Here is a 17,946-nt window from a genome sequence, read left to right on the forward strand (position 1 = left end):
TTGCTGGCTTGTGTAGTGGCTGCAGCAGTGGGACAGAGTTCTGCTACCAACTCAGCTGTAGTGAGGGGAAAAAAAGTACCCAGGTTCCTGTTCTAGCCATAAACAGCTGTGGCTGTTTGGGACAGAGTCCTTGTTTCTCAAACTGTGATTCAACTTCGCAGTTGCCAGAGCCTCCTACATCAGTGTATTGAGATGTTCCCCTTGTGGGAGGACTGAACAGCATTCCAGCTGCAGGATCACTAATTAGTGCTGCACACAGAGCGTTCTAAAAAGCTGTAAAGGACTGCTGTTGGGTAACTCAAGCTATGTAATGGAAGGTAAAACTGGTAAACTTTTTAGAATCCCCCAGAAATTTTTTTCTAGGAATACAATTGGAATTAACTTATCTGTAGAAAGTTGCATAAAATACAACTGTCACTGCAGTGCTCCTGACTACCTTCTACAGCATTACATCCTGGTATAATGCAGGTAACCAGTTCCTTCTACTAAATTTGTACACAAGTGGAAGACTAATAAAAGCTTTGAACTCAGCACTGATTCTACCTCTGCAGAGAGGAGGAAGACTGTTAGCAAGATTTTTCTGTAGCTAAGCTTCTTTTTAATGTGTAGTCTGTTTAATGGAGAAGAGGCAATTCTGTGATCTTGCCTTAACAGCAGCCAGTATAAAGAGCCATCCAAAAATGATTCTTCTGTAAGTTCTGGGCCTGCTGAAGCCATTATATACTCTTCATTAGGTCAAACATTTCAGATAGTTTAACTTATTTCTATATATCAATTTCTGTGAAGTCCACTCAGTTTAACTTCAGGGACTGTTAGAGCTGGAGTTGTCCCAGCCTCAGCTGAACCTGCACCTGAGAAATTGCTGTAATAAAGCTGCTTTTGGAAGGTTGGAGGAAACATGTCCATTTTATTTTTTTCCAAAGTAGAGGCACAAAGTAATGTTTTCTGAAGATAAAGTAACTGGATACCATCCCTTATCCAAGGGGTACAATGTGTAATGAAATGCAAGTGAGTTAGAGTATAGGACAGAGGCTTTTGATACTACATAAAACACAGTGCTTCTTAAACCCAAAACCATGATCCATAAAATTTTAAGTTAGTCTGACACAACTAAACCTGGTAATGCTGATTTCACCAGAGTGCAGTTGTATAGAAAAGTGTTTACATTTCTTGTGCAAGAAGATCTCTGATAAAGACAAAAACCTTACAGAGTAGGTTAGGTGTATTTATTAAGATTTTAGTAATTAAGATGAAAGGAAAATTGCTACAAGACAAATGAAAGACATTCTAGTCTCCTTGAGTAAGGCAAGAGCAATCCTCAAGACTTCTGATCAAAAAACTTGGGAGGAGATTTGGCATAAAACAACAGAGGAATAAATACAGTTAAGAGGAAAATGAACTATTTGCAAATTAACTTTTTATGTAATTGTGATAGGTTTTGCTGTGGAATACTGTGGTAGTGGTTTTCAAAAGACAGGGTAGGTATCATTGCAAGATTTGTATTTATTTTTTAAATTCACTGGCAGTTTTTAGGGAAAGGTACAATCCTATAAGCTGCTGCAATTAAAAAAAATAACTTTTCTCCCAGAAAGAAACAAACAAGCAGGAATATTATATTGTGCAAATAGAATAACTGAATAATAAAAACTTAGTAGCTTTCAATAAATACCCTGAAAGAATTAACCAAGACACTTAAATAATCTGTTTTCCTATCAAAGTCCTCGCTGAACCTGTTTTACACCAAACAGACGTAACTTCAAGTATTAAAAAATGTCTCCAGAGGTTTTTGAAGAGTTAGAGCAGCTACTCTGCTTGCAGCAGCCCTGCTCCCTCAGATAATCCTCCTGCCCCTGCCCCTTCTTACCTGTACAGATGCAGGAAATGAGGTTATTTCTGGTTGTGCTGCAGTGGGCACTGAGGTCCCAATGCACTGTGAACCTGTACAAGTTGTTTCGTTTTAGAGCAAAGCTGGTACATGCATAAGTGAGACCTGGGATCATAGATTAAAGATTCTGATTCTTCATAAACCCAAACAAGAATTCCCTTTACAGTACAAGCCATGAAATACTGAAAGCACAAACTCTTGCAGCAGTTCTACTTAAGATCCTTTTCTGCTATGACGATGGTTGTAGTCATGTACCATTCACACTCTTAAATTACTGTAATAGTAAATCAAATTGATAGAAGGTGAACCGTTTAAATAAAATCTTTAATTGCTTATTTACAACAAAGGCAATGAGTTGGCAAATGGAAAATCATGATTTTCACTTTCTCACTAACTTCAGATACAGCAAGTACATACTCAGCTATAAAATATGCAGCCTAGTGAGTAAGGCGCAATATTTACATCACACTAGTACTGCAAAAGAAGCACTTAAGATGAATTTACTGACAGCCAGAAGTTAAACATTTATCCTGGAAATGCTAACAATGCTGAAAAAGAAACTTAAGATCTTGTCATTTAAAAAGTAGTGCTCTACTGGTTTGGTTGTTTTTGTCAGATTGCAAACATGCAATAATAGTAAAAATCTGATAATGGGATAAAAACAAAAAACTGACATTGTCAGTTTTTGCAAAGTAACATTTTGATACAAGTGTACTGCTTCTTGGGCTGAAATCTAGCCCTAGTAACTCCAGTATTAGATTACTACATAGTTTTACCTCAGCAAAGGTCTTCTCTGGGAAAAAAAATAGCTATTACATTTGAATCCAGGCTATTCTAGAAGCATAATACAATCACAGACAGACACAAATTTAAGAACACAAATTACTACACACAGAAGATATCCTGCTTTAACAGCTTAAAAAAACTTAAGTGTTAAAGAACTTACTGCAGCCCAAAATAAAGAAATCAGTTTTGTTTTCTACTTCCTTTTCAATATCCTTCATTCCCCCTCCATGTATTTTAAGGTAAGTAACCATGATTCTTATTTTAGAAGGCTAGGGAAAAGAATAGTCAAGGTAAAGTATTAATCCAAAACCTACCATCCTGGCTGTCTCTTCTGGATATAAAAGACAAACTATGAGCTTCAAAGACAACAGATACACCAACCACATGATCTGGGCATGATAGCAAGGCCTGCAGGGAATGTTTTCTTTGTAGAGATTCTTTACTAGTGCTTGGTAGTAACTATCTTCATAAGGGACTTGATTTAGCTATGTAGGAATGGGAAGAAGGTGGCATCTGTACAGAAGCTATCATTTCACCCATTCACATTCCATTCAGCACTGGCTATGGAAGTTAACCATCATTAAGACAAGCAAAGTTAACACAAACAGTTTTTGCTACTGCTCTCCTTAAAATACATTCCTGAAATTAGGCTTTCCCATTGCTAGTAGTACTTGCACTTCATTTTTATATGAGCAGATGATTTTTTTTTTAATGTTTCTTTTGCACTAATGAAATTCAGTGTAACTTTGATATGATGTGGAAGCATTTAGCAGTTTAAGGAGATGATGCTTAAATTTATGCAGAAACCTTTACAGTGTGCGTGTTTCATATCCATGGGGTACTCACAGATGCTCACATCCATCATAGATTCTGGATTCAGATGTCAGTTATAGCCATGCCATATCCTCTTCCTGTGCATGCAGCAGCTTTCCCAAGCTCTCCAACTTCCATCCTTAACAGTACATGTTAACAGGACACGTGTGGCAAGTATGTAATGACTCCTTGACACATTCAAAGAAAAGGCAAGTTTAACTTTTTTCCAGAGCTTTCTCTGCTAAGTTATTCTCTAGTTCAGGGGATTCCTCAGCATCCTGACTGGCAGAAGGGTTAAAAATCCCATCCACTGCAGGGGCTGTCGTCGGTGTTGTGAGAGGGGTCACAGTGTGTCCAAACCCCTGATAGTGACCCATGGGTGAAGATGGCATTGAAGAAGCATCAGAAATTGGGTCTTGAGTAGATGAAGACAGTAAACTTGTATGCTCATTTTGTTCATGATCCTCAGCAAAAAACATTTTCCTTGGCTGGCCCAAAACTGTCCTCCCTAGAATTATGCAAAATGAAAAGATTTTTTAATCCTTCCAACACTAGTCTTTGAACACAGTCATGTTAAATTAGAAGATAAGTCTTTGTTTTGTATTGGTTTTACATGGGCATTGTTAATTTTAATACAGAAAAGTATGTCTTTCCATTTAAGAGAAAAACAACTTACCCAACCTTTTCTTGTTAAAAGAAAAATTAAAATCTAGACTAAATCAGTCAGGAATTCTGGAAAGAAAAAAGTGCCAGATAAACCATGAAATCCTCTAGGCATGCAGCTGCCACTGAACTGGTAACAGAATGTTCTCAATAAAGGTGGGCAATAGTGTGACATGAAGCTGGAAATACAGATGCTGTTGATAGATTGTACAAATCCTGTCACTTACCCACATTTCGAACCTGTTCGGAGATATCTGCCCTTAGGTCAGAAATATCCCACATTGCAAGGAAGGAGTCAAAGCATGAGCCTTCTTCAGCCTCTTGAACATAAGGTTTATAGGAAAAACTGTAGTGATGTGCAATAGCAGCCAGAAACATCTCCACACAAATGATAAAATCCTGCAATGACAGAGATACTGACTTAATCATTCACAACTGGAGAAAAATAGTTCTGGGTTTCTTCTACAACTGAAAGGCTGCAATTGCCCTGGGATACTGACACCAGCTACTTTTCCACCAGGATATTCCTGGCAGCTTTCAGAGAGCTACACACACAGGACTTCACTTAAACAGATAATTTAACAAGCAGCAGCTCTACAACGAATACCTGCAAGAAGAAATGTAAGGATATCCAGACATATTTCACTGGAGCACATTCCTTCTGCCATGGATATAGAAGTGTTAAGCATAAAACTCACATGGGCTCATTGGCTGAAACTTAGCCCTGCTTAGAATAAATCATTACTAATCAAGCCTGTGTTATTTCCTTCAGTATTTCCAAGTATTTCCTTGAGATCAGCTATGTCATGTTACATATAACCATTTCTGCCCAGAAATAACCATCTGCTCCTACCTGTAAGCCTGTAGCCACAGCTTCCACACTTTGCCAATCCCAGGTGTGTTTCTCAGAAATAACACCAACCTTCACCAGCAATGCAATGAGCACAGCCTGCCTATAAAGAGATTTTATTATAAGAAATCTTTGTATTAGAATTGTAACAGTAGTGCCAAAAATCTGCAAGCAAATCTGGTCATATGTATACGTAGGAAGAATCTTAAAAAAAACTTTTCTGTTCATATACTTAGATTTTAAGAGGAGGAAACAAACTTAACAAGAGATGTCATTCATCCCTGACCCTAAAGACCAACAGAACAAAAAACTAAAGGAGTTTGTTACTCCAGTTAGTCATTAGAACAAGTTCCTTCTCTTTCAGGATGTTGCTGTAGCTCAGAGAGTAATGCTCTGATAGTCAAATACACTCCCTCATTAGCAGCTAAGTGTAAGCAATGCTCAAACAGCAATTTTTATTTAACTTACAGTAACTTATTTTGAACAAGTAATTTTTTTATTTTTAAAAGGAAATTAGTTTTGAAATAACTGTAAGTAAAGAGTCTAAAATAAGTTATGTTCTTGAGAATCACCTTACAAAAGAGCAAGTCTAAAAAATAATTTTAAGTGAACAAGACTGCTCTCTCCAACACAGTAGCACCCTCTTCCCCTCACTGCAGCTCACTAAGATTACGGGTAGACATTCTAAGCCTTCAGTAACAAATCCAGCCTTTTTAGCTCATCTACAATCTGCCCTGAGAGCAAGAAGTAACAAGTAAAAAATCCACTTACCAGAAAGAAACAAAAACTACCATCTTCACACAAAGGAACTTGCCAACAGGCTGGATAGGGTTCAGTTCCTCACGCAGTACTTTGTAAAACAGCACCAGACAATACATGGCAAACTGACAAGGAAAAGAAAATGAATGAAAGCTTTCAAACCCATGTTTATTTTGTGAGGGAATTGTTACACCATCTCTAGTTAAAACATGTATCATAGCATGAGACAACCTTAAAATGCTATCTGTTTTTTTTTTTTATTTATAAAAAAAGACTTTCTGTTTTAAAGCCTTTTTTTTTTTTTTATTCCTGAAATTCCAATAATTTCAACCAGGACACAGAAGTTGGTGCTGCTGTTGGGACTGCTGTGACAGCAGAAAGCAATTACAGCTTCTTCTGTGACAGTGACCCATCAAACACAGGGGTGGCAGCAGGAGGAGGACAGAATTTCCAAATGATCCCAGTTGTTATGCCGTTCTGACTCCTGCTGCTGTTGGCAAGAGAAGTAAGAGCAATCCATAGACTCCAAAATGAAACTCTCAATTTTAGAGGCTGACATCTTACCCTGACATTATCTGACAGCTGACCCAACAAAAAAAAGATGTTGGGTAGGCCAGACTCTCAGCACTGCACACACCATTTCCATTTTTTCCTGTGAATGTTATCACCATTTTTAACACAGAATTTTTAGCATATTGATTCTTTGTATGAGTGCTGAAGGGAAGCAAGTGGAGTCATCTCTTACCAGAGAGGGGCAGGTCTGCAGCTCTAATGCCTGGGCCAGACCACCTCACCCATCAAATAATTTGGGGTAGAAAGGTGCTTACTTAATAGAGCTTCATTGTAAAAATAACAAAGTTTTAGATTATCTGGTTTTCCAGTTTTTTCATATATAATATTTAACGGACAGCATTTTTGACTTAAAATAGAAAATATTCTACCTGTAAGAATTACCAGACATTTACACAATCACTGCCAACAGTTCACCTAGAAGATTCACATAATACTGATGAATTCCAAGAGCAGAAAGATGTACTCCTGATACTCACTAGTTGTGACATGTTGTTGAGTATAACTAGGTAAGTCCATGCATTGTTGAAGCTGAAGTTTCCTTCATCATACACTCCCACCAGTTCACAAATTCTGGAAGAATTTTTAGAATTAATCACTATGGAGTAACAGATCACTTCCCTCAAGTGCTACATCTTCACTGTATCAGTCAATCCTTAGAATTCAAAACCTCTTCTGGTACTCAAATATGGGCACTGGGGGCCTGCACAAGAATCAGTTTCCAACAGCATGTGTATATATATATATAAATATAAAAAATAGAAATATTTATATGGATATTCATCGTGAGTAGCAACTTTTTTCACAATCTCACAGAATTAACAGTAATGACCATCAATGCAAAGCTCATGAAATTAAGCTTTCAGTATCATCATGCCTGACTGTCTACTGTTCCTTTACAGACACAGGCTGTATGATATGAAGGCACACAGTCAAGCTTGACACATGTGAAGTTAAAAAAATTCTAGAAGTTACAAGAAATCTGCCTTTAAAAATTCTCAGTTGCTGAAGTCAATGAGAAAAAGGGAGGAGGGAAAAAGAATCTAAAACTTGAGATAATAAAAATGTTTTTCCCACCCCAACAGTGCTTCACATTCTATCCCACTGATTACAGAAGCTGGCATTAAGTATTTATGATTCCAATTCTGCAAATAGTCATTTGCTATAGAAAAGCCATAAAGAAATCGTAAGTTGATTCAAATTGTTGGGACCCATTTAGCATGCAACACGAGTCTGCTTCCAAACTGCCTTGATCCAATACAAAGGGCATGACAATTCTTTCCAGTGTAACTCAAAATCATATCCTGAAGACCAATATTAATTATTTATCAGTGTACTTACAAAGCAATGATGGTAGTAAATGGTCTGACAACAGTGTACTGCAAAACACCCAGTTTACATCTAAATAATAAAACTCTGAAAGAGAAACAAAAAATTAATTGTACAGGGATTTAAATACAATTCTCTTATGGATGAGTCCTATTCTCAGTAGATTTACTAAGTTAAAATTTAATTTGATGGTAATTTCAACTTCTACATCCAGGACTTAAGATGTTGCATCATATAGTGTGTATACACAAAATACACAAAAGAGCTGGATTTTTACAGACATGTTACAGTAAATATTCAACGATTCACTTATTTTAGCCATGAAAAGCTTCTGGCTGGGCTAAACAAAGAGAATGCAATTTTTGCTGTGTTTGAAGATGTAAGAAAAACTTTGAGTCTAAATATAAGAGATTTAAAAATCATAATAATTACCCTAAACCCTTAAGAGAACCAAAGCTCTTTGCCCAGTATGGCAAACTGTATAAAGAAGCTGTGACCACTGAAGCCCACCTTCCCTTCCCCTCACCCCAAACAGCTTTATCAAAATCAAAATCTCCTGAGAGAGAGAGGTATTTTATCAGTTTAAGCATTCAGAAATAGACAGTATAGATGCATAAGGCCTTTTACCCTTCACCTGAAGTAAAAACAACAGGCTACCCAGTCTACTCCCAATTTCACATGAGGTTTTTGGCAAACAGCAAAAGAAGCAGATTCCAGGAGAGGTTTTTTAATATTTTTAAAAATAAGAAAGCTTCCTTCAGCACCCCCTGAGTCAATCCATGCATGTTAGTAACTAAGTCAAATTCACAGGATGTTTTATAGCTAGACTGTCACTCATCCACAGCTGCTTTCAGCAGAGGTTCACAGCTGACCAAACACATACAAGCCATAAACTCCCTCCATCAAGCAGCAATTGTTATGCTGCTAAAAATGAAAACAAAATGTTTGGAACTGCCTACACAGGCCAGAGCTTGAAGATGTCATGATATACTCACTCTCCCATAGCCCACGAGGGACAGCAACAGAGAGGGGGCAGATGTCTCTGCTGATCTTTCGCCTCTATTATTAACACCAGGTTTGGGTACCGGTTGGTTAAGTAATTTGAAAGAAAAACCATAAAGTTATAGATGACATAAGCTTCATAGCATTCTCGACATGTATCCACATATATTGCAATCTTGGGGTATTTCAAAGCTATCCACTGCAAGAAGAGAGGTACACAAGAGGTTATGTGCGAGAAAGACAAAAGGGATCCCAACGACAACACTGCTTCAGCAAGCTCTGGAGCCAGCAGGCACTGACCAAACAGGGCTAAGGGGAGAGCAATGCTACAGCTACAAAATAACACACACAGCTGAGTTTCAAACCAAAACCCGACTTTTTACTTTTAGTGAAACTGGTTATTGATCAGCTGTCAGAGCTCTCAGTTTCTGACTATCACAATGCTGTTGTACTGCACAAAGGATGTTATCCTTTGTCCCCTGAGCCAAAAAGGAATCATTTTAGCACTCAGCATAACTCAGGAAAGAATTCTAGTAGTAAGCCTAACTTGGGTAAGGAAGGTACAGCACTGAATTTTGAGGCAGCTCTTGGATCAGTCCTGTTCCCACTTCTGCTATTAAGATGGAAGGCTTAAAATAAGGGTCCTGTCACACCCCCTTCCACATCCATCATAAAGGATACTCAAGGACAGGGTTAAGAAAGGTTATCAAAAGCAACCCCAAATCTCCAAAAGAAGAATGTGGCATGACTAGAGCTATGCTTCTGACTTACTCCATAAACAGGAATGCCCAGAAGTTTCTAGGACTACCCCTCCATGCAGCACAGTTTCTGCCTGACACTGTTTTCCCTCACTCCCACAACAAACAGAATTTGATTGAGCTGGTAACAGCAAGGGAACACTTACACTGTCTAAACTGTAAATCGGCACCATCCACAGAATCCTGTTACAACAAAAGAACATTTTACATTACTAAAGGTATTTTTAGTCTGAATTAAATCCAGTATTTGTAGCATAGGTAAAACGTGAAATATTACCTTATTATTGGTTTCTGTAACTCGGGTTGAGTATAATGGACTAAGTGTTGCAGTATCCCCCAGAGAGATATTGGAATAGTCATTAGCAGAAATATCCCAGCGATAAACCATGCCTTGGTATGAATTCCAACCTTGCAAGATCAAAGTTTCAGTCTTAATACTGTCAAGTTATTACAAGTACACAAAACATTTCACAAAAGCAGAGTAATGCCCAGTACTTCATTACTGAAACCCACAACAGGGTCCTTGTTTTATGTATATGGAACTTGTCCTGATTAGTGCTGCATTACAAAGTTTCTGAAAACCTGTGGATTTAAAGTCTTTTTAGCTTTAAAATCAAGTTTCAAATAGTAATCAGTTTTCATTTAACAAACTGAAACAGATATGGATGTAGACACATAAAACCACAATGTCTGCTAAAACACAGGGTTGAAATTTTAAATCAAAGCTCTCTGAAAAACAACTAATGATCCTAAGTACCAAAACCTGAGAAACATGGGAGACTTGTCAGTTTCCTTTGATGAGAATCGTTTTTCTGATCCCCTATGTTACATCAACATCCCATGTCTCCTGTTGTTTTCTAGTTTTACTTCTGATCAGTTTCTCTACAAGTATCAGACTTAATGGTAGAAACTTGGATATAAACACCTATTATGCTGAGCATGCGTTATGCATCAGAACAGGAATTTAAACCAGAAAATTTTAAACACATTCAAGTCAGATCTTACTGTCATTAAGTCCTGAAAATTATACCCTGAAAAAACTTACCTCCAGGGCCACAGACCTGTATCACAATGAACAACACATATATTTTAAGGTTAAAATTTTACTTCTTGTTAGAGAAGTGATGTGATCATATGTGTGTAATTCACACACCACAGTTACAGTACCACCAGCACGAAACAGGAGCATCTCTATCCACAGAGATGCTCTACTAAATTCTCCCAAAACAGACAGAAATACCTTTATGAATGCCAGCATTAGAACTAAGTTTCAAGATCTAAGTTCTGGGATGAACTTACAGAGCGAGCCAGACTCTTCTTGGTGGTGCCCAGCAACAGGATAAGAGGCAACAGCAGGAACTGATGCCCAGGAAGTTTCACCTGACCATGAAGAACTCCTTTACTGTGCAGAGACCTCACAGTGGGACAGATTGTCTAGTGAGGGTGGGGAGTCTCCCCTGCTGGAGATACTCAAGAACAGTCTGGACACGACCCTGCTTGAGCAGGGAGGTTGGACCAGGTGATGCACTGTGCTCCCCTCCAACCTGACCTGTTCTTGTCACTTTGAGACTCTTGGCTGACTTGAGTTTCTTGGGAATTGTACCAACTGTTCAAACACCAACTATTATGGAAACAGAAGGGGAAAGAAATACTGCTGTGCTCCTCTGAAGTTCACTAGGGCTTTAGCAGCAGGACAAATGAGTCCAGCAGCATCATGGCACTTCTCCAGCCTGTCCTTTCAGGGAATGGGTCAGGTTGGAGGGGACCATATTGGGTCATCTGGTCAAGCAGAGTCATCCCAGAGCACATGGCACTGGATTGTGTGCAGATGGTTCTTGAATACCTCCCGGAAGGGACATTCCACAATCTCTCTGGACTATCTGTTCCAATGTGTGGTCACTGCACAGTAAAGTTCTTCCTCATACCCAGGTGGAACTTCCTGTGCATCAGTTTCTGCTGTTGCCTCTTGTCCTATTGGGGGGCACCACGGAGCAGAGCCTGGATCCATCCCCCTGGCACCTGTGATTTCCACACTTTTACACTTTTCCGATGAGGTAGCACATTTATTTCCCCGCCGCTCCCTCCCCGGGGCCGAGCCCGCTGCCCACGGCCCGGCCGCGCCGCTCACCTCCAGCTTCTGCAGCTCCCACACGCAGAGCGGCACCACCACCAGCAGCCCCACGATGTAGAGCAGCACCACGAGCGGCCGGATCCATCGCCGCCAGTTCCCGCATGTGCACGGCATGGCCGCGCCGCCGCCGCTCCTCGCACCGACCTCAGCGGGCCGGCAGCCCCTGCGGAGTGCGCATCACCGGCGGGGCCGCCGCCTCGGCTCCGTTTCCCGGCTGCCCTCGGTATGCCGGCGGCGCTCCCTATCCCGGCCCGGTCCCACCCCGGGGCGCCCAGCCCAGTCCCCGCGGCTCTTCCGCCCGGCGCCGCTTCCGGCTGCCCCGCCCCTCCCGCCAGCCTCTCTGATTGGCTGCGCGCCCTGCCCATCACCGCTGCCCCGCACACCCGGGACGGTCAGGGGGAAGCGCGCAGACATGCCCCCCTCAGCTTTGGGAGGGTTGGTGTGTTCCACCCGTCCCCCCCCGCTCGGCGGCAGTGGGCTGTGCCGCGCTCCGCAGCGGCTGGAGCTGAGGGAGGGAATGAATATCAGGGAATGAGCGTCAGGGAATGGCCGCGGTGCCGGATAGCCCGGAGCCGCTGCTGCAGCTGCCCTGCCCGGCACGGGCCTGAGCGGTGCCTCCCTGGGGCCGCCTGGGGTGCGCAGTGCCCTGCAGAGCCGCACCTCGCTATGCCAGCAGTGGGTTGTGACATAGCCGAGGAGTGAAAGCTCCTGCGGGCGCACCAGTAATGCAAAATTGCAGTGATTGCAAAATAACGCAGAACAGGTGTTAAACTGCAACTGCTTGTTGAACGTTTGTTCGCAAGTGCCGTGTAAAAGCTGCTGGCTGCCAGCCGAGCCCGCAGCGGTCAGCGGCAAACACAGGCCCTGAGGGGAGGAGCTGAGGGCGCAGGTGGTAATGCTGCCTAATGGCCGAGGAACTGCAGCTCCCAATTCTGCAGGAGGCAAATGCCGATCTTATTTTGTGCTGTCACTAAAACGTGCTGGAAGAACCCCTATGAATGAAGAGGTGCTAAGGAGCAGGACCTGTTATTTCTGTGGAGAAGTTGTAATTGACATGTAAGAGAAGGGGGCGGTTTCCCAAGCAGTGTCTGGGCTGCCAGGGAGCAGCACTGCGTGGCACTGATTCCATCTCCAGAACACACATATTCTTTCTAGCTTTCAGCGAGAAGTTACTTGTGAAATACTAGTAAAAACCAAGTGGACAGAGTTCACTTTCACTAACTATTAGGACTTCTGACATTAGAGAAAGAGTAACAAAGCTACTCCCCAGAACTTGCAGATAACAGCTGTATTTAGCAGCATTCCCTGCTACTGGAAAGACTGATGTGAATTATTGTTGGTATCAATCATTATGTACATTCTGCTCTCATTAATTCCAAGTTTATTTAAAGGCGAGTTATGTCAAAATATAACAAACTGGGATTATGGAACCCTATAAAAATTTTACTAAATTAAAATGGCAAAGGAAACAGACTATTTTATAATTGTGGCTGGAAAATTATGTGGTACTTATTGCACACATTAATTATATTTTTGTTTGCCATTTGTTTCATAGGTTTAATCATTTTTTGTTCTTGTTTTGTGTTATGGAAGTGCAGATGCATGGTTATAACCAGGCTGTCCCTCTTGCCTGATCATCATTTCCCTGTGAGATGGTCAGTAAGGATTAATTCTCATACAGTGAAAAAAACAGATTTCCCCTCAATTATGGTAGTCTCACTATCAGCTCTTTGATGTCACATCCAACAGCAAACACCCAGTCAGTCTATTCTCCTCCCTGGTGCTTACACCACCAACCTTTCCAGAGCATTTTTATTTCATTTTATTAAAACTTAACGACATTTAAAAATTCAATTTAATTACTTTTTTCCTTTCCATCATTATTTCTCCATCAGAGGGCTGTCACCAGTTATAAGAAATTGATCTTTGTTAGGGAAATGCTGCCACATATTCTGATTACTTCCTTGTTTCTTTTGGAGGTGATCATGTAAGAGAGTGACCGAGTTTTGGATCCAGAAGAATCTGCAAGCAGCAGTTTGGGTGGTAACTTTAAATGCCGCTTCTTTGTTTTCTTGGTCACTCAAATTTGTGCATGGTAATTAGCTGGGAATTTTTAGTTACCTCTGTAGGTCCCTTCAAATCTCAACCATTTGAATTATGTCATTCATGGGAATAAGATTGCTGCCATATAGTATGGGACAAAATATGATGGGAAAAGTTGCTGCTCAGCGCCTCTGCAATAAAATTTTTTGGCTCTGACAAAGATTACAGAAACAAATCCTTCCCATACCCCACCATCTGTGAAAAAAGAAAACTATCATGCGGACCATGACCAGAGGTCCCTTCCAAATAAAAATGTTTTCATTAAGCATAAAAATACATTTATTTATACAAATAGTATTACCTGAAGAGCTCCTTTTCTCCTCTACCTATTTGTTGTCTTATATATCAAGAGTTCTATTATCATTACAGTGCAAGCATTCCATATCTCTAGAGTTTGGTACCTCCTCGATGTTTCTCACAGACATCTCCTCTAAGCACTGACTGTCCCTGGTCCTTGCAGCAGCCATCTGACTCCAGATCCCACCAATCCACTCTTTTATAACACTGTTCTTATTGGCTACAGGTGTGGCCTGTTAACATCAGGCCTGCTCCTGATCTTTAGTAATTGGTTCAGCTGCAACTGGTAGATAAAATTACATTCTATACCACCTTCATACTGTATCCCCCTACACCTGTTATGTGTCCTTCTGCTGAGAAGTTAAGAGCTTTTTACTGAGAATTCCTTATGTTAACTGTTTTATTTACAGCAAGGATTCCTGAATTCTGATTGGAAATTATTCCAGAAAATAATCTCTACTTTAGAGAAGTTGGCAGTATTGTTCTTAGGCTGTACCTGCTGTAACAGCCACTGTCAATTCTCATTTAGGAAATGTTTGGGGACTGACAAAAACCCCTCTGTTATCTCTCACCTTGCAACTTTAAACAGCTTTAAAACAGTGTATGTACCTAGCTGGGCTTGCTAACAAAGCTGAGAGTGCTGGAGCCTCTCCCTTCTTTCACTCCCCTTCTCAGGAGAGAATTTTTGAGACCTGCACAGCGTTGGAGGGAATGATGATTCGCCTGTAGGTGGGGCACAGGGACTATTTCTGGGCAGCTTTTCCTCGCAGCCAAATTAAGATGTTAGCACTGGCAGTAACACATCGAATGTGAGTCAGGCAGCAGCAGACCATGAACTAAAAAATGGGGATCCTTTTAACTGACTTCTGATTTTTGAGCCTTTGGAAAAGCCACATAATAGTAGCACAAAATCTGTTTCTCACATATAATGATTTTAAACACTTCAACCATAAACAAACAACCAAAAATTTATCAGGTTATAAAATTGCCCTAGAACAACTGAAACTGATTCAAGAAGGGGAAAGAAATATGTGAATCTAAGAACAGGAGGGTCACTGCCTTCCTTCCTTCATGGTATCAGGTTCTCCTGCAGAAGTGTGCTGCCTGCTGATTATTGCAAATATTCAGCAGGCAAATTTAGACTAGACTAGAATAGAATTATTTCATGTGGAAGGGACCTACAACAGTCTTCTCGTTGAGAACTTTAATGCTGACCAAAAGTTAAAATATGTTATTAAAGGCCTTGTCCACACACCTGTGAAACACTGACAGGTCTGGGGCATCAACCAGCTGACCAGGAATCCTGTTCAGTGTTTCACTCCTCTCATGGTAAAGAAATGCTTTCTAAACCTGCCCTGATGCAGCTTTGAACCATTCCCAGCTGTCCTTTCACTGGATGCCTGGCAGAATAAATCAGCACATCCCTTTCTACTTCCTCTCTTCAGGAAGCTTTGGAGATTAAGGGGATCACCTTTCAGCCTCTGTTTCTCCAGACTACACAATCATGGGGTTCTTAAATGCTCTTCATAAAATGTCCCCCAAACCTTCTTTCACCACAATTCAGCTTATGGAGCCTGTTAAGGTTACAGCACTGCATTCACAGGCCTGCTTCTTTAAAAGACACACACGTCACCTCATCTTTTCTATGGAAAATATGTTATGAATATAACAATACCAGAGAGTGGGAAATATGCTGAAAGGTTTTGCAGCTATACAAAATTGTGAACACAAAATTGTGATCTGGGAGAAAATATCTTGAAGATTTTCCATGTCTGTATCCCTTACTTCACAACCCTTCCCATGTGAAGTTGGTTAAAAATCTCTAAATGGGACTATTATAAAATATGACAGAGTTAAACAGCATTTACTTTCCATTTTCTCTTGATTTTTGTCTGGTTCAACAGACAGCTCTGATTGTGCTCCATGCTTGAGTGGCAAAGCCACTTATTAAGAAGCTGTAATAGATGTATTTTTGATGAGTAAATATATCATTTTATTGATTAGCCTGGTACTTAGTAATATGCACATATTACTAAGCTCATATTTACCAGGTAAAGCTGTCCCTATGAAACTGAAGTTGTTTTTTTCCTATTGGCAAATGAAAACAAAAGAACAAACCACACTACTGTCCATTGCCTTAAATTGGTTAAAATTATGCATATTCAGAAGCACATTTTTGCTTTAAAGATTTATGGGACCAATTGTAAGGTCTTCTGTGTTTCTGAATTATCTCAGTTGTATTAATTGGTACACACTTCCAAAATCCTAACTTTAGTTTTTGTTACTCCGTACAGGGAAGGAAGAAAAGTGCATGCACTGAAGGAGGCCACAAGACTATGCAGCTGTGACTGAAGTATAGTTCAAAAGCCATGGAATAGTGTGAGTACCCACTAGGATGTGCTGTCGGCCTAAAATTGAAGCCCTGGCATTTAAAAAACTAAAATTTCAAAATTCTTAAGTGTGATGTATACATAATCCCCATAGTATTCTCATCTGGAGATTTCAGAGAAGTACAAAATACAGGGGTTTGTAAGAAAAGGCATGGGGCGGGGGGGGGGGTTGAATGATAGGCAGGCAAATTTTCCTGTTGTGCCACTATTCTTAGCTGGCATACTTGAAGTGAGAGTTTCCCAAAGGAGTGTCACAGCCATGACCATATTAAATTTATTCAGTATCTAACATTACAACTTCTTCAGCTAGGAATTTTTGTGCAAAGGTGTGGTCCCTGTGCCAAGACCTCCTGTATATATCACATGGGCAATAAATGTAGCAGCTTTACACACAGAAAAATATGAAATGTGTTCTATAGTGAGTTACTTGTAGTTTTGCTCTTTTTGCCTGTTGTGAGTGTAAACATATCAAACAGTGTAGAGCTAAGATTTGTGGAATTAAACTGCTATATTGTGTTACTGGGTGTAAAACAATGTACATTTATCAAGATGTAGAGTTCTGAAAACCAATATGATGGAAATATTTGATGGATCATTGCTAAGGCTTGTGGTTTGTCATTTCAGTAGTACTGACATTTATCAGTTTTGATACTTTAGCCTAGAAATGGTTTCTTATGTAAGAATTTTCCAGCACTCCGAACTTTACAGTGGGCAACATACAGTGCCACTATTATGTGTATGTAGAAAATAGATTGAGAAGATGTGCAAAAGAACTTGGGCAAGAGTCTTTTTTAACTGTTCAAACCTAGAATGTTATATGAAGGCCTTGGTAGCTCACAGTATTTTCATGCCAGCAACAGTTTTTTCAGGCATCCAGAATTTTGGAATTCCTTCAGCAACAAAAGGAGAAAGAATCCTCCTATTAATTTTCTTCTGGATTTTCCATCTTAAAAAACAAAGCAGGGAGTGTAAAATGTTAAAGATTCCTAAAATACTTCAATGTCAGTGTAGTACAGACAGTGCTTCCAGTGGTAGTGATTAAGTGATCTAATAAGCCTTTTCTTTATTTTGAGTGATTGTCTAACTGATGCATCAGGCTGGCATAGTATTAAATATAGTCTTTGCAGTCATTCCTTTCTAATTCCAGACAAAAACCGAGTTTTACTGGAAGTAAGCTTTGGTTACATGTTTTCTCAGTTCTTTACCCATCAGTGTTGCTAATAGTCTACTAGAACTGGAAAGTAGTGCTGCAGAGTTTTGTGTATAGTCTGAAAGGTGCCAAATCTACAACATAAACCACTTGAAAAGAAAAAGGTCTCGGTCAATTAAAACCTGTCAACAGCACAACTCTTCTTTCTGACCAGCAAGATTTTTTTCTCCTTCTGAGGGCCATGAACTAAGTTCTAGTCTAAAAGCCAGGAATTCCTCCATTCTCATTCTGATACTGACTCTGTTGTAGCCTATGGCAATTTATCACAATTTTTTGAGTATGTAAAATGGAAATATTTGCCCAGGGGCAATATGAAGATTAATTACTTAATATTTATAAATTGTTCTGAAAATCAGCATTATGCAGATATTATGATTATTTCTGAGCTCTGGATTCTAAT

General features: G+C 40.1%; 1 protein-coding gene across 1 annotated transcript; it reads right to left on the reverse strand.

Annotated features, from left to right (window-relative positions):
* Window positions 1-877: 877 nt before the first annotated feature.
* TMEM184C (transmembrane protein 184C) lies at window positions 878-11,814 on the reverse strand. Its single transcript, XM_059470558.1, has 10 exons — window positions 11,544-11,814; window positions 9,693-9,823; window positions 9,562-9,598; window positions 8,651-8,856; window positions 7,668-7,742; window positions 6,806-6,899; window positions 5,769-5,881; window positions 5,001-5,100; window positions 4,375-4,546; window positions 878-3,992 (listed from the first exon to the last, which is right to left on the reverse strand). The coding sequence occupies exons 1-10, from the start codon at window positions 11,658-11,660 to the stop codon at window positions 3,700-3,702; spliced, it is 1,338 nt and encodes a 445-aa protein (XP_059326541.1). The 5' UTR covers window positions 11,661-11,814; the 3' UTR covers window positions 878-3,699.
* Between the last annotated feature and the right edge of the window lie 6,132 nt (window positions 11,815-17,946).

The sequence above is a fragment of the Ammospiza nelsoni genome, chromosome 4 (assembly GCF_027579445.1).
Source record: "Ammospiza nelsoni isolate bAmmNel1 chromosome 4, bAmmNel1.pri, whole genome shotgun sequence".
Taxonomy (NCBI): Eukaryota; Metazoa; Chordata; class Aves; order Passeriformes; family Passerellidae; genus Ammospiza; species Ammospiza nelsoni.